The 24,973-nt window shown below is 45.1% G+C and overlaps 1 protein-coding gene across 1 annotated transcript in view; it reads right to left on the reverse strand.

The window, feature by feature from the left end:
• stet (stem cell tumor) overlaps positions 1 to 24,973 on the reverse strand; it is a 348,127-nt gene that overhangs the window by 47,047 nt on the left and 276,107 nt on the right. The window contains exon 5 of the mRNA XM_014358450.2: positions 18,865 to 18,982. Coding sequence (XP_014213936.1) covers positions 18,865 to 18,982 — 118 coding nt within the window. The remainder of the gene's footprint in view (positions 1 to 18,864; positions 18,983 to 24,973) is intronic.

The raw sequence follows: 24,973 nt of genomic DNA on the forward strand, positions 1-24,973 counted from the left end.
GCCAATTACTCTGTTCCCTTCGATCGATATCTCATTTTATTTTCATTTAGAGAGGGTCAGCCGAGCCGGACATTATGAAAAATAAAAAAAAAAAAAAAAAAAAAAACCTTGATCGTTGCGCACACCTTTTGCAACATATGATAGGTAAAAATATATTTTAAATTTCTATCTTCAACTATAGTGAAAATTTACGACGTCCGCGGCTGAAATAATAAAGTGCCAATACGGGCGCTAATCGAAAGTCATAAAAGATTACAATAACGCCGCGGAGGGTATTTTATATACGCGCCCCTCAAATTTCATATATACACAACAAAAGACAACGCACACAATAATGCATTAATCCCCCAATGGCGATTTGGTTTTTCAGATAAGCGCGACGATTTATTGAATAAACAGAGCGTTCGGTCGCGCTAATTATCTCCATGCGCCATTGGGGAAAAGTTTCGAGTGCCACGGAGCTCCGTGGGTGGCAACAGAAAGAGAAAAAAATAAATATTGCTGGATAATTAATGGCCTTCCATGGAAACATGTTGTGTTAAATTTTGTGCAAAACGCGTTTGCATCTGTTGTGTTCGACGATGAGCGAGTTCACGTTCTCCGTAGCTTGTTTGAGAATTTTTTCTATTTTGATGGATTGGATATGGTTTGTTTGAAATGTGTGTTAAACCGATTGCTGCTACTAGATATGCACTCTTCTCGATTAAAAAAATTAACAAAAAAAAAAAAAAAAAAAAAAAAAAAAAAAAAAACACAGTATCGCTCATCTACCCCCTGACTAACCAAGCTCAATAAAAAAGGAAAAAAACTACACCACCCAAAAAGCCGAAAAAGCAAATCACGGCGTCACGCGGTGCACTGTGGAGCGAAGCACCTTTAGACGCAGGTAAACAGAGACTCGTGGTTGTAAAGGGAGGGAGGGAGAGCAACTGCAGCTGCTGTTCCGGACGCGGAAAGGCAACTATAGTTCCGTTGGTGCAGCAGTGCGCTCGTGCATATATGTACAAAGCGCGGAAACGTATACAACAACAACAAAAGCACTACCTGTCGTTCGACTCGGAGCAAATAGCGGTGCTATTCGCGCGCAGCCGCTTTCGCCTCTTTTTGTCACTTTATACGAGCGCACACACGTGTGTGTAGATATTGTGGCGCCGTACAAAGGCACTGGGTGTCCTGGGTGCTCTCCTTTTTCTCCCCCTCCCGACGAGCTGTATATCGCGTTTTTTTCGTTATTGCCTCCCCGTCCTTTTTTTTTTCATCACAGCACAGCTCTGTTGGTGAAAAAAAAAAAAATTGAAAAAGTTTGATGCCCCGCGATACACGCAGGGATGAGCCCCTTGACAAGGGACATTTGTTACGAGGTACTTTTAATTTTTAAGCGTTTTGAGGCTCTCCGAGCTTGTGGGGCGATTAATCGGAGGATATTGCATATTGGGATGGGTACACATGTGTATCTACAGATGAGACGAGTTTGGAAAAAAGAAAACATTGTTTCACGTTTACAACGGATGGGAGTGCGAAAGTCTGTGGATGCGTAAAAGAGCTTTTTTTTCAATGAAAAAGAAAAAAAAAATGTTTACCTATACAAACTGACTACAGTATCATCGAAGACGACATTGGCACGACCAAACTCATCTCTTTACCCACACAAGCAACGATTTATTACAGTTTCTGGCAAACGAGGGAGAAAATTAAATACCATTAAACAATGTAGCGAATCGCAGAGGGAAAACAAACGATTGAAAATCCTCGTTTAAACGTACAGCTCGAAGCAGTGTTAAAACCCCCACACCAAGCGCGGGAAAAAGAATCCCGACCGACGCACCAAAACAGACCCAGGAAAGCCAATGTTTATGCACGCGTGCTCTCGTTACCCCCCTCCTTTCTCTCAACGCGTCGATTAGCCGTACGAAGAAAAAGAAAACAAAAAGTCGCAAGTATACACATAACCCACGAAGCGAAGGACATAGTACAGGGCGAAGGGGTGAAGCGCAAACGAGAGGCCCGGGCGCGAAGGGAGCCGCGTAGTGGAAAAACACTCGAGTGCTCTCTCTTCTCCCATTACGTGTATTATACATACTTCTATTCCCTACGGATGAGGGGCGTTAATTTTGGCGCCTCGACAGACGCGTACTTACACGCCCTTTTTTTTTTTTAGGCATACGTCCATATGAAGAGTTTTAGCTGCGAGACCCATACTACGTTTGAAATACTCTTCGGGACCCTAACATGTATACCGAGCCTCTCCAAATGAAAAAGTGTGCCGACTCTCGAGTAACCATTACCAAACATTTTTCGTAAACACCGATCCAAATGGAAATACAATATAAATATAATACACACGATAATTGATAAGGACGCGAGACTGTCGAGCGTACACGTTCATACGATTTTGCAACTTTCATCGGGATGCGGTGTACAAGAGTGCTATGATAAATATCGACGGTTCCGGGGCAGTATGTCGCGTGTCACGATTTTACAGGGTGAGAGGAATAAAGAAGGGGGAAAAAAAACTCTCGGGCTCACCGAAAGTATCGATAACAGCCGAGGTAATGCGTATAAAATCGAAGCACCCTCGGCCGTACCGCGATGATGGTAGTATCAGCGCGGGTGCTAAAAACTGTCAAGGGACGCCGTCGTCGCCGCCGCCGTGAAGAAGCGTTTCTCCTTGCGGTGGGGATTTTTTTTACGCTACACGATTATAGGTACGTACAAGAGCCCAGTGGGAACGGGAGAGGAGGAGGGACTACACGAGACAAGCTATTCAAAGGCGTTGATCGTGATTTTCGAGTACACCAACGATGATGCGCGTTATTGCGTGAAAAGGATAATATATGAATATATCGTCGACTCGCGAGCTCATCCCTAGAGTGGGGCATTGAGATCGCGGGGTGGTTAACGAAGTGTAGCGACGGGAGTTGACGTTAAACCACGAAAAAAACCCATCCATTTATTTTTCTCGGCTCCGACACGACACACGTATATACGTAAACACACGTCGCGTCGCAGCGAGTGGAATCAATCTGCGTGCCGGCTCTGAGTTCCATTAGCCATCGTCTGCACTCTCATCCTTCCAGGATCGAACGTTCCCTCCACTGTCGTCGTCCTCGTTCTTCGAGGAAATAAAACGAAAGGGGAGGCACACTCGAGTCGGTATTATGGAAGCAAATCGAGAACGAGGCGAGGAAGGAAGGAAGGAAGGAAGGAGGGAGGGAAGGGAAGGCACAAAGGAGAAGAAATCCCCTCGATAAACGGCGTCGAGGGCAAACAGGCACACGTACGTACACATACGCGCGGGCAAAGGGGCATCGATTTCACCACTCGTTCGCTGCAGCAGCGGTACAGATAGAGGGAAATGAGAGAGACGCGAGGAGGACGCCTATAATGACGTAGCGCGCGTAAACACCGAAGTTTAAAAAATTGCGCGCTCCTCTCTCTCTCTCTCTCTCGATTGAGTTGCTTCGACAATGAACGCCGCGGTCGACGTGACCGGGGAGAAATTGCCTCCGCAGCCGTAATGAGTCGCAATTATGAGAACAGGGGAGAAGGGCTGCTCCCTCGGCGTGCGGTAGGTAGCGCGTGCATAATCATACCGACGTTTCGATGTTTGATGCTATACGCGTGCGTGTGCCGGCTATGGCCGATGATACAGCTGATCCCGCGTTGCTTATGCAGATGATCAACCGACTGGAGTATTCGTGAGACTTTCCCTTTGTTTATTTTACATAAAGCCGAGGCTAAAAGGGAGAAAGCACCTTTTTTCTCCCTAATCATAGGTAAGCAGGAGAATTACCGAGGGAATTTCAATCATTTCATAGAGTCGCCGCAATCACTTTCACGCTTCGTCCGAGGCTTCGTCGATGTGTATATACATTAGTTATTTTCACACTCGGGAGTGATCCTCCAAGAACATACAAACACAGCCGGGGAACGCGAAATGGGAGTAAGGATGAGAACATTCGAGACGCGAATAGAGTGAAACGAGAACCTCGTGAGACACACGCACTGCAACGGGATCGGCGAGTCGAGGTTGCAAACTTACTCTCGGGGGTGATGGTGGTCGTAGTCGCGATTAGAACAGTTCGGCGGCAGCTGTCCCACCAAATGTCTAATGAAAGCCCGCGCGTGGACGCTCTAATTGAAATTGCGAGCCTTGTTGCTGCCTCCCACCAAGCCGCTCCAATCGCTTTTCCCCCTCCTCCCCCCAGCCCGAAAAGGCCTTTGTGCCCGTAAGGGGGTGCCGTTCGAGGGGTGATGCTGGATTTTGATTCTTTTCTCCTGCTCTTTTATCTTAGTTTTCTCGGAGCTTTTAAGTACATACCCTGGTGTGGGCTTTTTCTTTGCCACACAGGTGGAAATAAGTGATAATAGTGATGACACATATAATGTTTCTGATTCGCTACATCTGCGTGAAAGGTCATCATGTTAATGCTGTCGAATAATTACAATTCCAGGGACTACAGATTTCCTTACAAAGGAAAATTTTTATCGTGCAATCGCACGGAAGGAAACAAAAACAAAAAGGAAAACAAATGGCCACGAAAACTCACACGTGTGTCGTTCATAGCTATATAATACACGATTTATTCCCGACCTACTAGTATGTAGCGTTTGATCATGAACTTTCGTCTATTTTGACCTCGATTTTGACCTATTTTTGTTTTTTCTTCTGTTCTCTTAAATGTATTTGGTAAATATGTACGACTTGTGGTCGTCGGATCTAAAATGTATAGAGTCACGAATGCGGATATCAATCATATAGAGTGTGGAGGACAAAGTGAGTAGACACGATGCGCATGTTTACTCATAAACACCAGCAACGACGACAGCAGGGAATTTCCCTATGTGGATCGTTAAAACCTAAATATGGGGCAGAGAGAGAGAGAGGAAAAAGGTCTAACCATATCCCTATAGCCGTGCTACCGGGGAACGATGAATTATCGATCAGCAATCACCGCCAACGGCGCCAACAACCGGCGGTAGCGTCACTGCCAACGAAGGAAGGAAGGAAAATTAACGAAACCCCCCCTCAACCCACCGCACCGGCGCGCAACATATTATCAAGACGGATGGGATGTGGTTTTCTCGAGGATATTCGGAGGCCACGGGGTAAATGATGGCAATAATGATCGCGAGAGATTATCGAAATTGGAGCCCGGCCAGGGACACACGGTACCTATGTGTTATACTACGTGTATACACGAAGCCGAGAGAAAACGTATGTACTACCTATACCTTATTATTGGACGCCTTATTTCGGCACTCGATGATGGTGCATGCACCGATGGATGGAGCGCGAGCGTACACCCACACCTAGCCCTTTCAGTTAGCGCAAGGTGCTGTTATTACCCGCACTTACCTCGAGTGAAGTTACTCACCCCCTAATGCTCGTCGTAACGTACTTTGCACCACCTCTCGAATTGCCTTTCGCTAAACATATCGTGGGTCGCTGATGGTGGAGCAGCAGCAGTTTGGCGTAAATACGCGGCAATTTTCAGTTCTCACCGGTAGTTGGAAAAAAAAAAAAAAAAAAAATACCCACATGTGAGCTTGGAGAATGAGATTACAGCGTTATATGTCTGTCAGAGCGCGTGAGCAGGCACTCGGAGAATTTTTTCTCCCAACAGAATGTGTAATGCGTTCGCTGCTCCTCGAAAGAATTTGGTGTGTCGTCACCAAATATTGTACACTGTACATAGCGCGAGGGGGGCAAAAAAAAAAAAAAAAAAAGAAAAAAGAAAAATCGTTGAAAAAGCTAAAAGGTAAACGCACTCGAGGGAATTAAAAGGCGCATCACAATTTGTGCGAGCAAGAAGCAGAGCAATCCCGTGTACTTTAATACCCGTGAGAGAGAGAGAGAGAGAGAGAGAGTCAATCGAATCGATGTTTACTCAAGTGCACTGCAGCGCCTATTTATCATACAACACAAGAGACACAGGAGGGAAAAAAAAAAAAAAGAAAAGGGTCACGCATCACAAGGTAGCTCCGGCATCCACGTACACACACACACACACACACACACGTCGCCCATTAGTCGCGCACCTAAACATAGCGTCGAGCGAGTGCAGCGTTACAACTGGACTCCCCCTCCCCCCATTATTTCTCAGCCCCTTATTCTTTCACGTAACATATCACGCATCAGGTGTGTATTATGTCATTAACACGTGTACACGGGCACACCGCGTGGAGTGTATTACAGACTGAAAGCTGTCCCTCCGGGTGTAGGGCGTACGCGTTACGAGAGAGTTGATATACTTACACGTGGAGAGCTTCGCGCGATAAGTGTATGATATTAATGTATACATGCACGCGCGCTCCTTTTCTTTTTTAGAGGCCACTGACTCGTAGACCCCCCCCCTCTCTCTTACTCTTGGAATTTTCGTGCAACACGTCGCATTGTAACGGTTCACCCATTGTTCTTTTTCTCCCTCTCCTTCTGCCGTTGGTTTGAAATTTTGGTGCGCACGAGTATAGGTATACAGATATGTACTTGGAGCGTGGCATTATTGTCTCGTTTGCGCGTCTGTAGTATTTTCAGAGAAAAGGAACAAAAAAAAAAAAAAACGGAGGCAATCGTGGACAAGAGAGCGGGTACTTTGACTATTAATGGTTAAATTGTTTTGTAAAAACAAGCGACGACACTTTTACATAATCATACAGTTTTACCGAGGCAAAACAACAATAATCCATAAACCACCACGCCCCAATCAATCTTCGATAAGAAGAAGTCCTTGTGCGTATCGAGCGGAGGAGGATGTCCAGACAATAGACGACGCATCGGATCAATGCAAACTTTGTAAATATTTAAACTCCCTGAGCAGCCAGTGATAATGTATCCAACCCCGTGTCTACATATGTGTATATATATTTTACACCCGTTCATACCCGACTTCCCACGACAACACCTTGTACGCAACGACGAGCCGAGGGGGCGAGAGACAAAGGGGTCGAGGGCCTTGCCCGCGCCGTTGGAGCGTCGCTGTGGTAGTATAGGTACAAATATATACATACGCTATACCATACAAGTACTAACCCTCGGGCGGACGGGAGGGTAGAGAGGTAGGCCGTGAAACGACGTTGCAATGAACTAAAAGGGAGGAATACATGTACACATACAGGAGGGAAGGGTGAGGGTCGGTCGGTGTCCGGTGCGAGTCAAGTCGATGGGGGGGCTGCCCGCGCCGCTAGGTTGGCGGGGGCCGATGACACCCCTTAAATAGGTATACCAACGGCTGTATTTGCCGGAGGAGTGTAACATACAGCGCTGGGCTATGCATGAACCGGCACGCCAGGGAAGCCAACAAACGAGGGAGGAGAGAGGGTGGGGGGCATGGCTGTTACACGTACAAGGTGTGGGGGGTAGGGAAGGGGCTGGAAACGCGAAGCGCGCAATTAGAAGCTATGCTAATTATCGGACCTTGGGGTGAGAGGGGGGGAGGGGAGGAAAGGCGATAGATCGATCGACCGAGGGGTAGTTTTTAACGAACCGTGCCAGCAGAGAGGTGCGGGACTTTTTTCATTTTTTTGTTGGTGTGAAAAAAACTTAATTTTTTTCTACTTCATGTATTATGTTTGTAATATATACATACGGAGACCCACCTACCAAGTAGGTGGATGATCTTTGCCACTTTGGACTATCAAAACAGCGCCCTCGTGATACAAAAGCAAATGGACGGGTGCCTACACCTATATGTACACCTATACTGGTGAGGCTGCTTCTCGTTTCTACGTCGTGTCCCGAGTTCGCGTAATGGAAAAAGCGTATACTTACCCCCACAGGGTACCGGCATGACCTATGCTTTCGAGAAGCGCACTCGTGGGCGCATCAAAAAATATTTACGGTAAGAACACACGCGGGAGCCAGAGCCCATCGGTAGCTCTTCCTTTTTCGAGTCAGAGACTGCGGCAAGAGAAAGAGAGAGGGCAGGGGAGAATCGATGCATCTTCGCTTCTTTGCGTGCAATACCATATACCCCCTCGAACTTTGAGAGTTTTTTCCCAAGGATCAGGTTTTTTTTTTATTTTTTATTTTTTCTTATGTGATGCACATAACATACACACGTGGCTCTAGACATTTTTCGCGTGGACGGTTCATCGTGCGATTTGCATAGGAGAACCGCGCAAAGTGAATTGTGTGTACACATGTGGGGCAGGGAGGCGAGTGCAAGTGGAAAAGGGCTTATGAACTTGATAAACGTGGAATTGAAATGCGCGGACTCGATTTTTCGGGCCTCGATTCCTTTTACGACGACGGAGATGAGTTACAGCTACTCCTCCTCCTCTCGTCCTTTTTTTTACTCTCTTCGTATGCATGCCGAACCAATACCTACCGATTGCTTATGCATTCTCGAGCTCAAGGCTTTTGTGCTTCGGTTCACGGTAGATGCGTACACAAGTTTTACATTTTAAAAACTTTCTGCATGACAGTCTCTCAAAAAAAGAAAAACACATCAATCAAAGATGAATGTGACTTTCCATTTTTGTGTCTATTATAAATTAATACACTTGTCCGAATGGAATCCATCCGTAACATTCAAGTGCACTGTTACTATAAAAAGCTTGTTCTCTACAATCCAACCCAAGTACATGTATAAGCAATTAAATTCAGTGAGAATTTGTAATTTGTATAGTTGAACTCATAACAACACTTTACATGTACAAAGTCGCAATTTCGACTAAACATCCAGTTTTTGGTAAAAAAAAAGAAAAAAAGAATACTTCATATTATGTCCAAGATACTTATCCAATGTTTTGATTAATTTTGCGTCGCTAATTTATACGAATTTAAAAGTTCTTTTACTCAATTTGTATGTGACAGGCTAGAGGTAATGGATCAAGACTCAAACGCACGGTACGTAGAGCCCAAGTCCGTCACTCTCTGCACAGGACCAATTATTGATAGGTTAGAGAGTACAAATTACCAGATCTTACGGATTCTTAACGAAACGATGGCTGCTATGATGAAACTGTACCTCTTTAAATGGTTGTATGAATTGTAAAAAAATACAATACAATAAAATAAATAAATAATTGAATAAAAAACAAAAACAAGAATAAAAATGAAAAAAAAAAGAGAAAGAAGAAATATTTCTACGGCCTCATTACTCACTCTCGTTTCTTCAGCAGCGTATAAAACAACTTTATGGTTATGAGGTCGAAACATCGACGGTAAACAGTATCACGAGGCTCTCTCAAGTAAGAAGAGGTAAAAGGAAAAAAAAGAGCCATAGCTGGAGCCGGCCAGCGTGCACCGACTTGGTTTATTTTGATACGATAATAAAGAAGCGATAAGAGGATCAGCCGTGTCTTCGAGGAGGAAGGGAGGAGGAAGAAGCCACTCAGGGATTCATCGCGAAAGTTTATCCTCTTCGAGGGGTAGGAAAGAGGGAAAGTTCAGTTTCGACCCTCGAATGGTATTAAACGCGGAAATTATGTTCCGTAAGAACAGTTTGTTTTGTAATTTTTTTTTCTCCCTCTCTCTTTTCTCTCCATCGCTCCTCTTTGAGAAAAACCTTACTGTTAGCGAAACCTCCTTCACTCGAGGGCTTTGTGCGGTGGTGTTGGGAGAACAGTCAGGAGTACTCGGTATACAGATTCCTTAAACTGCAGATATAGTTTACGACGGAGCGAGTCTCATTGTCGGGCATCAATTTTTTGTTGTCAAAATAGCGAAAATCACGACTCCCACAGCAAGATACGCAAAAACTTTTCGAAGCTTGAAAATTTCATGCCAACGCAGTTGCCATACCCCGAGCAGCAGAGAACGGCAACGAAAGAGGGAAGCGAGAAGAAATAAAAGTACAGCCACACGAACTCCACTACGAGGTCTCCGGGAGTCAATAAAGAAAGTATAAGGAACAAAAAAAATCGAATAAATAAAACATAAAAAAACCCACAAAGAGCGATGTCTTGTAAAGCAATAGAAGGGAAAAACGAGCGATCGAAAGTATAAAAAAAAAAAAAAAAAAAAAAGTTGGAGGGAAAAAAGGACACACGTGAAGAACAACAACCACCCGATGTGTGCCGTGCGTGCTCGTCACGCACCGCGATTCTCGCGCGCGCATAGATAAGCGCCGGGGACTCCCCTACTTGTACTTTCTTTTCGCTCCTAATGCAGCCGGTGCGTGTTTTTACTATACATATATACATACCTATATGTGTCTGTAGATACGTATATGTTGACGCGCGCAACTGTCGCTCTCACTGCGGGGGTTACCTGCACCTTTTTTCCTTCATTTTTTTATTGTTCCTTCCCTTCACTCCTCTATAACTGTACGTGTAGGTACAAGTGTGTATGAATATGTACGTATGAGTATGCTTCTGTTGTTTTCGTTAGGCACGGCTGGTGCTCTGGTGTTTGTATGTTTACGCCCTTTGTCAGTCCATCGAGTAGGCTCTGCAAATTTTTCAAACACAATCTTTTTTTCTTCTTTTTTTTTCGCGTTTGCCAAACACACTCAAGCCCATACGATTCGAGAGCTCGTTAAACAATGAAAAACGCGTTTCCGTGACTGTAAATAACATTTCATCGCGGTATTTGGGGAAAAAGGTGGGGGGGGGCTCTTGCTACGGTGGATGCATAAAATTTTAAGCGCGCGACGGCGGTTCTCGAGCCACGAGTGCACAGCGGAGCTCGTTAAATAATGAAGGACGCGTTCCGGAAAAAAGGACGCGACTGACGGCGGTCAGTTTTAATCGAAAATTTAATAATTCCTCGTTCATTCTCGTCCCGTCGACGCGACCGCTGGACTGTATTTTACGATTTATTGCGCTCACCGATAGATCCGACGTGGTGCACTCTGTGTGCACTGAGTTTTAGGGGGGGGGGGTAGTAAAAATTAAAATTAAAATTGGGCGGAGAAAACCAAGCCCCGCGAGCGTTTGGCAAATCGAAGCGCATCATCGAGAAGGAGTATATGTAAAAGTGTGTGTTTCATACACGATTTTTTGCCTTTTGATACAAATAGACATGTGCCTGATACATTTATAAAAATTAAAAAAAACTGATTCACGCTCCCCCGCAATGAGCGTGTTTGAAAAATGAACGTGCAAGCGATCGAGTTGCTGATGGAGTGATTTCGAACAAAAATTAAGGTTTTGCTCGGAATCGTCCTTTGCCAAGCGTAGATAAAGTTTTTCCATCGGATATCAGTTACTGCAGATTCCCATTTATTGTTTCATTTCTTAAAAAAAAGATCACGTATCCCCCCTCTACGGAGTGGTTTTTCAATCACCCCTTATACCTTTTACTTGGCTCATTCACAATTCACGCGATCACGTTTCTCGCAAAATTCACTCGGTTTTCCGAAAGCCCATGAAAATTTAACGAGCGTCCCTTTCCCCGTCATAACACATACCCACACGAACTATCGACCATCACGAAAATCAGTCTCGAAATGGGATCCAAGCTTTAATAATAAACACGAATCTCCCCCATCTCAGCATCTCCTCGACCGTACAGCGACATAAGTATACACACCACTCGGTTCGTCAAAGAATCGAAAGAGAGACCCTCGGCTGTGAATGAGTCACGGTATAAGCTTTCCCCTCCTACGCCATCAGCGTCACCCATGACGTGCACCGCATCCCGATAATACAGTACACCGGGACCTTTGCAAACCATATAAATACACACACACACACACACACACGTACATATGATTGCGTATGACAATAATAACGCCGGCCCCCCACTTCCTTGGCGAAACCCACGCGTCTCGAATACGAAATGTCACATCACTTTGCGTCAATGCAGGGATGCCATACATTACGTCGACCTGTACCTATACATTGCGAGTATAGAGATATACACACTTGAAAACTTGACGTGCACCGGAGTGAAGGAAGAGCCGACGAATCTCCTTACGTCCAATATTCACGACTCGCAAGATCCGCTACTTCTTCGCGGGCTGGTAAATTAATTGGATTCTACCACGTAAGCACCTTGATGCACGACTAGATTTGAGGTCACACTTCTACTCTCGATTAGCGAAATTGAAGAGGTTCACAGCAGGGACCGTATATATACAGTAGTTTGTAAGCATTTTTCCCTGGACCATCATGGTAATCATCACCATCATCCGAGATCTTGGGATCGCAGCGACAAAGAGTGCTCTCCTGTCGAGCATCAACGGCAGCCCTCAATGCCCCGACTCAAGTACCAAGTACGGTGCGATGCTCGCAAATATTTGCCTCCCTCCCATCCGTCCTCGACGTTGTTTGCTGGATACTCACCGGCTGAACTTTGAACGGGACGCGTATTATACCACGGGTGTCTATTTTTTTCCTCCGAGACCAGAAGTATCGACCGTAAAGAGCGTATAGTACTTTTATACATTTTAGTCGGGCGTGAGTGGTCAGGGTGCCTGGTAGAAGCAAACAAAAGCAGTGGAACAACGAGTTCGGGCCGATCAGTCATACGCCTAAATACTTACGCCTTCGAAAATGGAAAGTATACCCTCGGGAAACAGAGAGTGTCTAAGGCCGGGCGTTCACACGCCACGGACGCCAGGGCGAGGTATAGGGGGGATCGCGTGCTGCACGTACAGGCGCTCGTAAACAACCTGACGAGCTGGAATGTACACCCTTTCAGCCGTACCTGTGTGCACCATATACAAAAAGGGGCAGGGGAAATCGTCTTGGCGCTCATCTCGAACTCTTCAGGAATCGGGGAGCAAGCTTTACTGTACCAGTGAGACGTCAAAAAGTTATACATCATTTTAATTCCAAGTGTAGGAAAAAAAAAAAAATAAAAAAAAAAAAAAACAATTAGAGCATGGCGTAAAATTAGGTAGCGCTTCCCTGTGACAATCTAAAAAAGTCGCAACAACAAACCAGCCCCGAGTTTCATCGAATGACGCGAACTTGACTGCGTCTGACCAAAGCTTGACCTCGACTACTTGTACGCGTTTCGGGTCTTTTTTTCTTTCTGTTGAAGGATAAGTTCCTTTTTCCTTTGGTAAACTGATTTTGAGCACATGAAAAAGCAACCAATGAATAATTAACCAACATTGTATCGAAAAAAATACACACTACATGCGTACACACCCAAGACGAAGAAGCAACGACTCGTAAAGTGGCTCCTCCGAGCGATCGGTATCGCTTAAACTCTCTTGGGTGTGCGCGCCACCCCCTTGGCTCCCGCAAACACACCGGCTCGACGCGTTCAAATATAATATACCGTGGGTACACCCACACCCTCACACACATACACATGCGGCCAAGAGCGAGTAGGTGGGTGGATATGGCGTTAGCGCGGATTACGGGTAATCCTCGTGCGAGAGAGGAAGAAGCTGCAGGCGACGTCGCTCTCGAGTACGTGTATGTGTAGCCATGTATATATATATATATGTGTGTGCGTGTGTGTGTGTGTGTGCGTGTGTGTGTGTATGTACGAACTCCATCTCCTTCTCCTCACGCTACCGGTCGCGCTTAATATCGTTTCTTGCGAGATCATAACGAGGTTAATTTAGACTCGGCGAGTGCGCGTTTATATGTATGCATATCTATATAGTCGAGATGATGCTGAGGGGTTGGGTGGTCATCAGAGGGAGAGTGAGAGATACTGTAAGTACAACGACCCCATACACGAGAGATGGTTCTTCTCCTTCGTGTTCGCTAATTTATAGTATATACAGTACCTTCTCTGCGTGTTTTTTGCGTGTATGATGTATTATTGAATTGAAGCACCCGAGGATTGTATATGTAAAGGCTCGGGGCACAGTTGTGGTGCGCGTATGTATTTTCTTGAGGATTTTGGCAGCTGGAGGAGATTTCCCGACAAAAGGATGCCACGGTGGCTCGAGCGAGATACCAATTCGTTCGCATAACTCAGTAGTGGCACTGAGGTAGTTGTTATTGTTAATTTTAACTGGATTTTATCCGACGCAAACGAAAGTGCAATCAAACGAGGCTTAGGCGAATAAAGCCGAGTGGTGTAAAAACGAAGAGGGAAACTTTTTTTCAAGAAAAACACGGTCGCCACAAAGGCACGTAACGTACAGTTGAGAAGGTCGAAAGACGTCGAGTGAAAAGGAAAAAAAAATTCCAAGAGCGAGATATGAAGGATACGCGAGAGAGAGAAAGAGGAGAAGGAGCCGGTACCCGTGTAATATCCGGTGGGTAACGACCAGGTTCTTCTCATCCCTTATCTCTGTCGTGTGGGTGTTGTATACTCTCCTTCTTATCTGGAACAGATCTTTCTCTCCCTGCCGCCGCGGTTTATCTAGGCAAGGGTTCAGGGGGGAGAGAGAGGGATTGCCGAAACAGCTAGGCGTCTGTCCTCCACGAGAGACACGAGAGAGAGAGAGAGGGGAGATAACGAAGCGACGCTACTCGGAGGAGGGTGTCGCGCGCGCTCCTGCGGAACTAATTTCCCGCGACCCTCTGTAATTCCGGCTTGTTTGCGTCGTTGTTGTGTTTTCGAACTACAGAAGCCAAAGCGCAATGTTTTTCTCCACAACCCCTTAATGATAAGGATCGCATGCGATGTGATTCAGAGCCCGGTGGGGGTGTATTTTTTGAAAAATCCGTCAGCAGAGCTTCGTTAGCGGCATCATCGAGAAGGGCCCCTCGATCGTGTTCATGCCGGGAGAGCGAGAGAGAGAGATGGTCTCGCTCTATTTACACGAGGGGGAAGACTCCCTTCGTAGCAAACAGGCGATAATTCACAGCCTCCCTCTTTCTCCTCCGTTGGACGCAGTAAGTTATTCCTTGGCCGAAAAAGAGCCGGGCAGGGAGTCCATGAAGATGGGCACGGACGGAGGAAGGGGATCGGGATTATCGATTCGCGAGAATAAGGGCGAACGGGAAGGAAAGACGCGCCGACGAGACACTCGAGTGATGGAAAGAGGGGGTCGAGTTTTTAAAAAAAATGCTCTTTGTCACCCCCCCCCTCCATTCTTTTGGCACCGGAAGCGCCTTTGTCGAATCATGTGTAAAAAGGAGCGCTACGCGGCGCTTTATGTATTTTTCTCCGAGGCACTGGGTACTATGAGAACTCTCTCTCTCTCTCTCTTACAGAAGCAACGGTACAGGAAGGGGCACGATAAGCTCGGGGAAAATTAATTATCGGGCCATAAAAATGACGTATACCTACACGCTGTGTATACCATACTACAGCCTACTTTTCGCGTTTAGCCAATATCACCGGGGGATCGCGTAAAGAGAGCCCTCCTCGAGCCTCTCGTACATGCAAGCTCGCATGCCCAGCTCTGCCCCCTGTGCCAACGCAAATTTGAATAAAAAGGGCGTAAATATTTCGGTAATGAAATAAATTGTTACTAATTAATTTCCCTTCGAGATTCATTGCTTTATAAGTACATGTACGAGAACACGAAGGGCGGAGGAGCGTAATCATACATAAAGGAGGGTTCAGAGTTGCCCTTTTTTCTTCCGTGAGGGGGCGATTTTCACGTGATACGCGGTAGTTTAGCGAGGGAAATTTATTTGAAACGAAAAAGTTCGTGGTTGTACGAAAAAAAAAAAAAAAAAAAAAAAAATTGCGGGTCAACAAACGATCATGTGTACATGTACCACGCATGCATCGAAAAAGTTGGGCACTTTTGGAATTTCTTTGTCGAGAGCCAAAAAGGGGGACGAAGGAAAAAAAAATCAAGCTGGAAAATAAATACCGATTTCATACCGATGCAGCTACGCACGACCACCTCGAGGGGAAAGATCACCGGGGATCCGACCTCCCCCTGACCATGCAGGCGCGACATTGTATATCTCTTTCTTCTTCTCTCGCGCCTCACTTGGTCTCTTCTCTTCGGAGTTTAAGTCCTCCTCCATCTCATCCTGTCTAGCTTATTCTGCTTTCGGTCCGTCCTCCTCTGTACTGCATGCGGGTGTCCATGTGGGGGCTGATAAAATTTGGGGACTCGCGATCGTACGGAAGATCTGCCGGGATGCACTAGCGAAGAGAGCACAAGTCAAGCTGATGCAAGCTTTGTCGAGCTGAATCGTTTCTTTTGTGTGTGTCTCTGAGACCTTGTCTGGAAACAAGGTCACAGGAGTTTCGATGTCACGGCGAAAAATGCGACGAACGAAAATTACGATGTATTTTTCCACGCAGTGACATACGTATGCACCTGTTAATTGCCCAAGCGCGTCGTGAAGCAAGAAAAATATAGTACTACTCTGCGCTGAAATTATCGTTTCTGCCATGCGTATATACACATACGGCGCAAACGAAAAAACCGATGCACCAGCGTGTCGCGCGCAATTAACCCCCACAGCCTTGTTGTATACGCTGCGGAACAACTTGCGAATTGCGAGCGTTTCTATATATACATATGGGCACTTGTCGCTCGTAAAGTCTCTCATCGGGAATAATAAACAGCGGAATTAATTGTCCGTACAATGTAAATCCTTCCCCAAACGAGTGCGCACGTATACGGACTTTTTCTCTCTTTTCCAATTAATCACCCAGGCTGATGATGATGATATTTTCCCCAAACGATACCTCTCCCTCATTACCGCCTCTGTTCCTGTATCTCTCAACTCCCCACTTACGCTGTGTTGTTTTATTATTATTATTTTATTTTATTTTTTTTAACTAAAAGCAACGTAGTGTACGTACGAAAATTTGCGAGCACGGGGGGACAAACTTTTATGCAAATTGCGTGGGGCCGTTTGAAGCTGGTCCCTGGAAATTACAGACGACGGTGCAGCAGGCATTATCATTTAGTCGTTCTCTCTACTCGCAATAAAAGCATGAAAGGGCTGGGTGTACGTATGTGCGCGTACATAAAGGTGCACTCGTCGAGAGATACCTGGTATACTATTTTCTTTGGCGTACGTGAGCTATTTTTTTTTTTTTTTTTTTTTTCTCCGAAGAATAAAGTTTGCAGCTTCTGCTGACGCTTTTCTTTATTATTTCTGGGTGAGGAGAAAGAGAGGTGTAACTGTTAATTTTTACGGCTGAAGCCGGGTAAACTTTGGTTGTCCTTTATGAGTTGCAGTTTCGGCAATTTTTTGGTGTTTTTTTTTTTCCTCCCATGCATGATGCAGGACAGTTTTTACAAAAAATGTAATTTTCAATTTTACCATACGGAAACGCACTTTGTGTAATTTTTAAACGCCCTCATCGTATTCAAAACGCGCGTCACGTTGTGTCAAAACAGAGCATTTTAATGTATTTGCATATGTGCTTTTTTCGGCACAAAATGGAGATGAGCTCAATATACAGTATGATGTTGGTGAGCTGCAGACGAGGATAAACTTTTTTTTTTCAAGGTACGAGCAATAAATTGTCATTAGAATATCGATACGATGACTTACGACCCAGCACGTCTATAGGTACGGTTTGAGGGGCGTATCAGTGAGGGTATGCGCGCGTGATTAGATTAGCCGATGATACAGGTGTATAGCGTACGCGCAGTGAAGTCATCATCGCCCGTTTATCTTGCATGTGAAAAGGAAAGGTTTAAAGGGTCCTCACGTAGCACACCATTTTCTTTCGTCCATCACCTAGGGAGGAAAAAAAAAAAACAAAATATCAACACCGAAAACAAAACCACGAGAGCACTGGAGCGTGATTTATCACTACCTCGTGCCCTTTAACTCTCTAGCTGATACAGGTATTTTTACCTCGATTTTTACTATAGCAGTACATTTGCATGGAAGCCACTGCTGCCACTACACGTTGTTCCGCAGTGCACCTTGACTTTTTTTCGCACCCCTATCAAGCTTATATACATGAACATATCGCACACATTTTCCCTCCCCACCCTCGTTTGCCAAACCACTGGTATGTGTTGTGCAACACCTCGAAGACGAATCGCGGGTAATCTTCGTTCGACCTTGCCGAAATCGAGCTGCCGTGAATTTATACGCGCACGCGCTCTTGAAAGGCTACGAATTTCGTGCTTTTTTCCCTTGCTCGTAAGGATCACTTTTCTGTTAAATATTCGATCACCGAAACATATGAAACGAATAAATAAATAAAATAAATAAATAAAGTAATAACAATTACTTACTTCTTACGTTAAGTGTCTCAAGAGTCGTACAATTTTCGCCGAGCAAACGCGCCCTACTAACCCAGTGCGGTGATGTAGCGGGGGGGAGGCGGCCCGCATGGCCCATCCGTCTCCCTCAGTCAGCCCGACAAAGCCACACACACACACACACACACACACACACACACACACACGGAGACACACGGCTCGGGAGCGCTTTAATGATGAAAATCGAGTTGCGGCAGCTTGTACGAGAATATGAGATGCCAAGGGAGAGAAGGCAAACGAAACGAGGGTGCCACGCGTCAACTCGTACAAACGCGCAGTTATATGCCCCAGAGAAGGGAAAGGGAGGCCGGGGGTCAAAGGCCTCCGTTATACCGTTATATATATCTATTAGTAGGTATACACATGGGCACAGGAGCAAATTGTGCGCTCGTCCCTCCCCCCCCCACATTCCCTTCTTGCGTTAATAGGTAATAACCGAGAGCGACGTTGGAAATTACAGTCCGTGAGTGCATGCGTTTAAGAAAGGAAGGAAGGAATGATCTCTCTCTCTCTCTCTCTCTCTCTCTCTCTCTCGTAGAATCAAGTATAAAGAATGCGCGCGAAAGAAAGGGTTTTCCTGTTTGGCCGTACAATGAGTTTTTGGCGGAGCTCTGTAATTTTCACACTCGACAGCGTTATACGTGTAATATGCAGTTAAGGTACTTGGAGAATTTCATTAGTTCATCGCTGGGTTGTACGAGTCGCTGCCGCCGGATTTCTATTTACTTAAAAGTTGACGAGGCATAGTTTGTGCATTTGATGGAACCGTGTGTACGTACCGTCACGTGAATACCCGTGTTGTGTTACGGACTTTGATGCCTGAAAGAAGAAAAAAGAAAAAGTTTCGTGTCCTTACCTCGACGAGAGTGATGAGGATGATGAAGAGGGGCGGCGGACAGCACGTGTAGTGATCGGCGTAGTACTTTCGATCGCGCTCCTCCGTCAGGAACTCGTCGCCTATCATCCGGACCATCCTGTTGACATAGTACAGATATTATTATCATCATTGGGATTTTTTTATTTATTTTTACATCAAAAAATAATTTATAATCCACCTGAATCGCAATTCCTCGAGTAGTTCGAGTTTACTAAGATTACTAGCTCACTGATGTATACAAACAACAAGGGCCACAAAAGTGAAAAAAAAAAAAAAAGGGAATAACGGTTTTTCCGTGCGGCGACGGTACCAAAGAAAATTGCATTCCGCTTGGTTGTCTCACTTCCGTATAATTTTGGAACAGAAAGTAGGTGAGCTCACATGAGGAAGAAGAGAGGACGATGCCACGTTTGCCTTCTCTTCCTCGTATACCTTACGTGTGCGCACACCACCGACACACACGACGTTTGCTTAGCTTTGTAAGAAAAGGGGATTATGCGATGGAGCCAGCTTTATTGGATATGAAACTTATTATTGCGCACAGCTTTTGACGCTGCCTGCGAGCGGAGCTAGTTTTTTTTCCCATGTCTACTGCCGCTACTACTCGCTACTACGAATACTCCCGCTCTCTCTCTCTCTCTTGCTCTCGAGTGAAATTATAAATTAATAAAGGAGCGCCACTTTGAGCGAATTTATTGCTCGTGCGAACGCGAGTCAACAACAACGGCGTTTGGTTGTTGTTTCGTGCGAGCTCATTTTTCCGAGGTGCCGGTTGTAGTGTGCTGGGGGTGCTTTTGAAGTTTGCATGTTGCATTTTCGAGCGATCCATGGTAATTTCATTGTAGCATGTTTGTGATGTAAACTTATTAAATTGGGTTTTCAAAAGATTTTGATAGAGCGAACTTTTTAACTGGATGAAAGATATATCCAGCAGAGATTTTTTATCAATTTTATTCCAAATTCTATGTTTTTTACTGGAATCAGAAGGTATTTTTGAAAAGTTGGGTTTTTTCAACGAATAGTGGTATAACGGGTGAGCTGTACTAACAAAACGTACGGAAAAAAAAAATTTCAAAAGATAAAAATCACGCAACGAAAATAATAATCCTATCCTTTGATGGGAGCGGTATTGGCACATCCTACCTGTAACGCACACGCGATACAAAAATAAACCAGTCATGGGAGCCGATCGAGGTGCTGCCCTGTGACACGAGGCTTTGACGATTCATCGAGTCGTTGACGCGCGCGTGTACAGCGGCGCTTGTAAAATGTTATCTCTTTTTCGATTTTCCCCTCAGCCACCCCGGCGAGTTTGCTTTTTTTAGTTACACGTCCACTATTTATTCGAGACGCTATCGTTAGGGCTTGAATTTTTTATGCCTCGGGTGAATTTCTTTCGCGAAGCATACGTTTATGACAACTTGAGCTAGCTAGGCTAGTCGTTGTCGTTTAATCGGGAAAGTTAGTACAGGTGAATGTATATTCTTAGCTTCCGGCTTGCGCGATTGTGAACTGTAATTTTACGAGCCCCAAATAGGTGTACGGACGAGTTGTTGATTGGATCAGTCGTTTTTTCGCGACAGCAAGAATAATGTACGTGCTTATTTTAGATTTTGATCTCTCATCGTCTGGGGTTAAATGAAAATAAGCCCTCTACAACGGTGTTTTCCCCGTGTTGACATCCAGAAAACAAAATTACGACACAGTAATTTTTTTTTCTTTCTCGGGGAGGGAAAAAAACAGTAGACGAAAGTTTTTTTGCTAAGAGGAAAGGAAAAAAAAAAAAAAAAGAATTAAACGCTGATGAAAATAAGGGCCAAATTGCCTTTGGACTTTTCCGATCGGGATGAATCGTGCCCAATTTCGGCGCGTACGTGTAGGCGGCCACGAGTATACTCGAAGACGAATAAGACCTCGAGACGCTGCCTCAATCTCCGCGTAATAGGGCATCGACGGAGGAGGAAAAAGAAGAAGTACGCGATCGATTTTACGTGGAAGCCGACTTTCTTTCGGTGGTAGGGGAAAGCCTAAATGACAGCGGTTGAAAGATTTGTGAAAAATTGCCTTTTTAAAACAAAACTACGAAGGAGGGTAAACAATAAAAGATTACAAAAAACAGATGTACGTAGAGGAAGAGAAAAGAAAAAAAGAACGGATAAAAACCCCTGGAAGCGAAAACTTGGCAACACTTGTGCGGGCGTGCTTAAAAGAATGCACCATGAATTTTCCATGGTACCTGGATTTCCGGGACTTGAAGGAAGGTGCACGCGCGCGGCGTACGTACACAGTAGGAGAAAAAGAGACACGTGCACTTTTCGCGAGATCGAATTTTGCGCCCTAGATGGAGGAAGGTGTTTTTTTTGTGTACGAGGCAAGGGAAGAAATGGGACACATTCAAGGGAAAGCCGGAGCCAAGGGAAAAAGACGCCGGGAGATGAATAAAAGGGGAAAAATAGAATCCACACCCTCCTCGGTGCTCCGGAGCGTGTCTCGACTTTGTATCGCTGGCTCCGGACACTAGTTCGCAAAGGGATGGTTTGTTGCTTGCGTGAGGGGTGAGATTCAAGGGTTGAAATCTAGTTAAAATTACTGGCGAGTGGGTCGAGAGTTTGAATAAAATTCGGGACGAAAAATATTCCAAAAAATTCCAGCAATTCATTGTCGCCCAATTCTGGCAGAAGAAAAGCTGTTGAAAACAAAAATGAAAATCTCATCCCCCGAGGCTCGTCTAGACGCGAAAATTTTTCATCAATTTCCAAACCAATGGTTTTTATTTACGAACTTCGGGGCGTGTGTGAACAAAAAAAGAAAGAAAAAACGTGGCCCGAGAAAACGATTCCCCGGAGCTCTATCACGCCCGACGGGCAGCTGAAATTCGGGACGATGCCGGGGTGGCTGCGAGGGGTGGCGCGCGGACCAAGGAAATTTAGATTAGAAATATTCGCGCACGAGCGAGTCCCCCGATTCCGGACACGTTTTTCGCGCACGAGCAAAGATCTTTCCTCGGTCTCTGCGTCATCGATACGCGGTCATTGTCCTTCCTCTGCTGTAAAAAATAAAACCAGATGGAGTGACAAAGGGTAAAAGATCCAAGGAGCTTTCTTTCATCCTCAGTGCCAAAGTGCGGAGCTGCCGTTTAGGTAGTAATAGAAAATAGTTTTTTTTTTTTTTTTTTTTTTTCACGTTTCTTCGGCTGTTAATTTTTATCGAAACAGGTGCACCCTGTTTACAGCGACGAATAAAAATCGGCATTATTTCCAATCCAGTTTCCAAAGACGTTTTTTTGATTTTAACGTCGATTAATAATAATTTAAGCTTTATTTCTGTAAACATCAATTAGCAAACAACTCCCACTGGCAGGTATGATACTGCTCGAAGCTCAATTTATAAGTAATTTACACCCAATTGCATTATAATGGGAAAATGTCAAAAAGTACTTTCAAGCGCACTCAACAGTCAGTCGTGAATTTCATGTATTTAGTAATTCGGATGTTGACGTGATCCTACTTGGCCAGTCAAATTCATTAAATTACGAAAACATTGCAAGTCCAGCCAACAAATAAAGCACTAGAGTATTTATGGCTCACACGGTACACACTCCGAAAAAATATAATGGTACATTTAAGACTTTGACTACCTCGCAACAAAAAAAGTAAAGTCACTCCTTATCCATTTCCGCGTAAGCGACAGCCCCTTGCCTCATTCCCGCACTGTACGACTCGTACGAAAGAGAAACGCATCGGAAAGGCCATAGTTTTTACGAAGGGTACGGAAGGGTACCTACGTACAGTGACTCTCACCCTATTTAGAGCCACTTACCGCAGTGGCAGCGACGGCGGAAATTGACTTCTGCTAGTCAGGGCACGTGCTCAGAGTACGACCACCGCGACAACCAACCGACCAGAGCTCGCATGACGCCGCGAGTATTTTGCCCATAAGCTCGTAACCCTCCCTCTTTCGTCGAAGGTTTTTCTTGTCCGCGCTCAAGAGAAAAGACAGGAGAGAGAGCTTTTTTGCTGCTCTCTCCGGCTGATACGCTTCAGTTTTCCTAATCCCATCGCGATGAGCGCGTAGCTAATGGTACGGAGTAACTTTTCGAGTCCTCTCCCCTCCAAGGGTGCAACTTCCGAGAGAGAGAGGGAGAGAGCCCGGCAATCGGGAATTGATGGATCGACGAGTTGCTGGAGCTTCCCCGGAAAACCAACTACGACTGTAAACTTGGTCGGAACTCAAAAGCGCAAACCTATATATTCAGACGCACACTCGCGAGCGTCCTCGGTGATTTATTATTTATTTTCCGATCCCGGAAGTCGCTGCCACCACCGTGGTATTTGTTCGGACGCGACTCGTCGTATTTACGCGGACGTGGATAACTTTGCGATAGTACTTCCCTCCCAACCCTTATTTTTTTCCCCTAAAGTGTATACAGCCCTAGGTTTTTTTCCCCCCGAGAGTAACGAACGATAAGCAACGACAGAGATGTCCCTGATTGACTGGACGCAGTGACACGTGAATCGATAAGCATCGGGCTTTCGGTGTGCACACTCGATGGGACGGAAAAATCGAGGCTCTTGGAAAGGGGAGCCACGAGTGCCGATGAAGCAGCTCACAAGACGGATATCCTCTGATGAACATCGTTCGATCGCGGAGCAATTAATATCATTTTCTCTTGGGTTGATAAATAAAAATCACTGTGTCTCTTGATAACTCGGTTCTCATTGCTGGGGGTGGAACTTTGACCCACCGATTATTTACACACCTCAAAGGCCTCAAGAACCCCTGACCGATGAAAACCTACTCGTATCGCACGGCCTGCAAATCACCCTCATCGACAACAAATCTCTCTCTCGTTTTTTTTTTTTTTTCTTTTTTCTTCCCTTCCTCGTAGCTGCACTGGCCGACTAGCGTAGTAAAACAACAACAGCAGCAGCAGAAACCGCGCGCGGTAATTCCTGCATTAGGCAAGCCATTAATCGCACGGCCCGGAAAGCTTGTTTCTTGTCCTCCTCGTGCGCCCCGTAATTCCGCCTTAAAAGGCCAACCGAGGCAATGAATTTGTCGAGCAGCAGCTGAGCCACCGATACCAACCGCGAGGATGGAGCCGGCACCCGCTGGGGGTTGACAAAAAAAACCACCCACCCACACACACACACACATGGCAGGGCTTTCCGTTTGCTCGTTAAATCGAGATAAGGGAAAAGTAAAGGCCGCGCGAGCGATACCCGGGACTCTAGCACCTGAGAGCCAGCGTCGTGCGGTAGTTTTACGTGGGTTACATAGGGACACGAAGAGAGTTTTCGTTCGGAGGTTACATGAAAGGGAGTTCGGGGAAAGGGGGGGGGGAATCGCCCTCGATTGAGTCTCTGTACGTCTATGGCTGCGGGTGCGAGCACTAATTGCGAGGAAAATCGATGAATGGCGTCTCTGTATCTTCCCTTTGCGATTTGACCCCGCTTTTTGCGAAAAGTCCCTGGGAAATACCCCGGGAAAGGTCGAGCTTTGCGGGGAAAAATGACGTGTGTAGTGTTTTATTTGGGAAAAAATGCGCGGAAAAGATTAGCGAAAAGAGAGAGCAAAATTTCGTGGTTTGATTTTGTGCGTTCATCAAAAATTCATGAAATCGGCTTGAGCACCGGGAGAAAAAAACAATTCCTTAGAACCAAAATAAATGTTTGCTAGACTAGAACCAAGTAAATATTCTTAAGAAACAAGATCTTTCTTATCACCTAGAGTAATTTCTTCTTATTGGGAATACATACACATTCTTTTTTTTTTTTTTTTTTTTTTTTTTTTTTTTTTTTTTTTTTTTTTTTTTTTTTTTTTTTTTTTTTTTTTTTTTTTTTAAGAAAATACAATCTTACTTCGAGAGACTGTGTACTTGGAATTATTGTAGGAAATGTTTTCTTGCTTCAAATTTTCTTTCAATTCGGAAAATCACGGAAGATCAGGAGATGGGCGTGACTTTTTAATCTTATTCGTGATGGGCATTTTGCAGAAAAACTATAGAAGCACACAAGTGATAGGTACGCTTTATATTACCGAGAGCAGAGTTCTTACGAATTTGGATCGTGTAAAACAATTTTCACAT

The sequence above is a fragment of the Copidosoma floridanum genome, unplaced genomic scaffold (genome assembly GCF_036245765.1).
Source record: "Copidosoma floridanum isolate Cflo_tuat_1 unplaced genomic scaffold, Cflo_Japanese_pri ptg000009l, whole genome shotgun sequence".
Lineage (NCBI taxonomy): Eukaryota > Metazoa > Arthropoda > Insecta > Hymenoptera > Encyrtidae > Copidosoma > Copidosoma floridanum.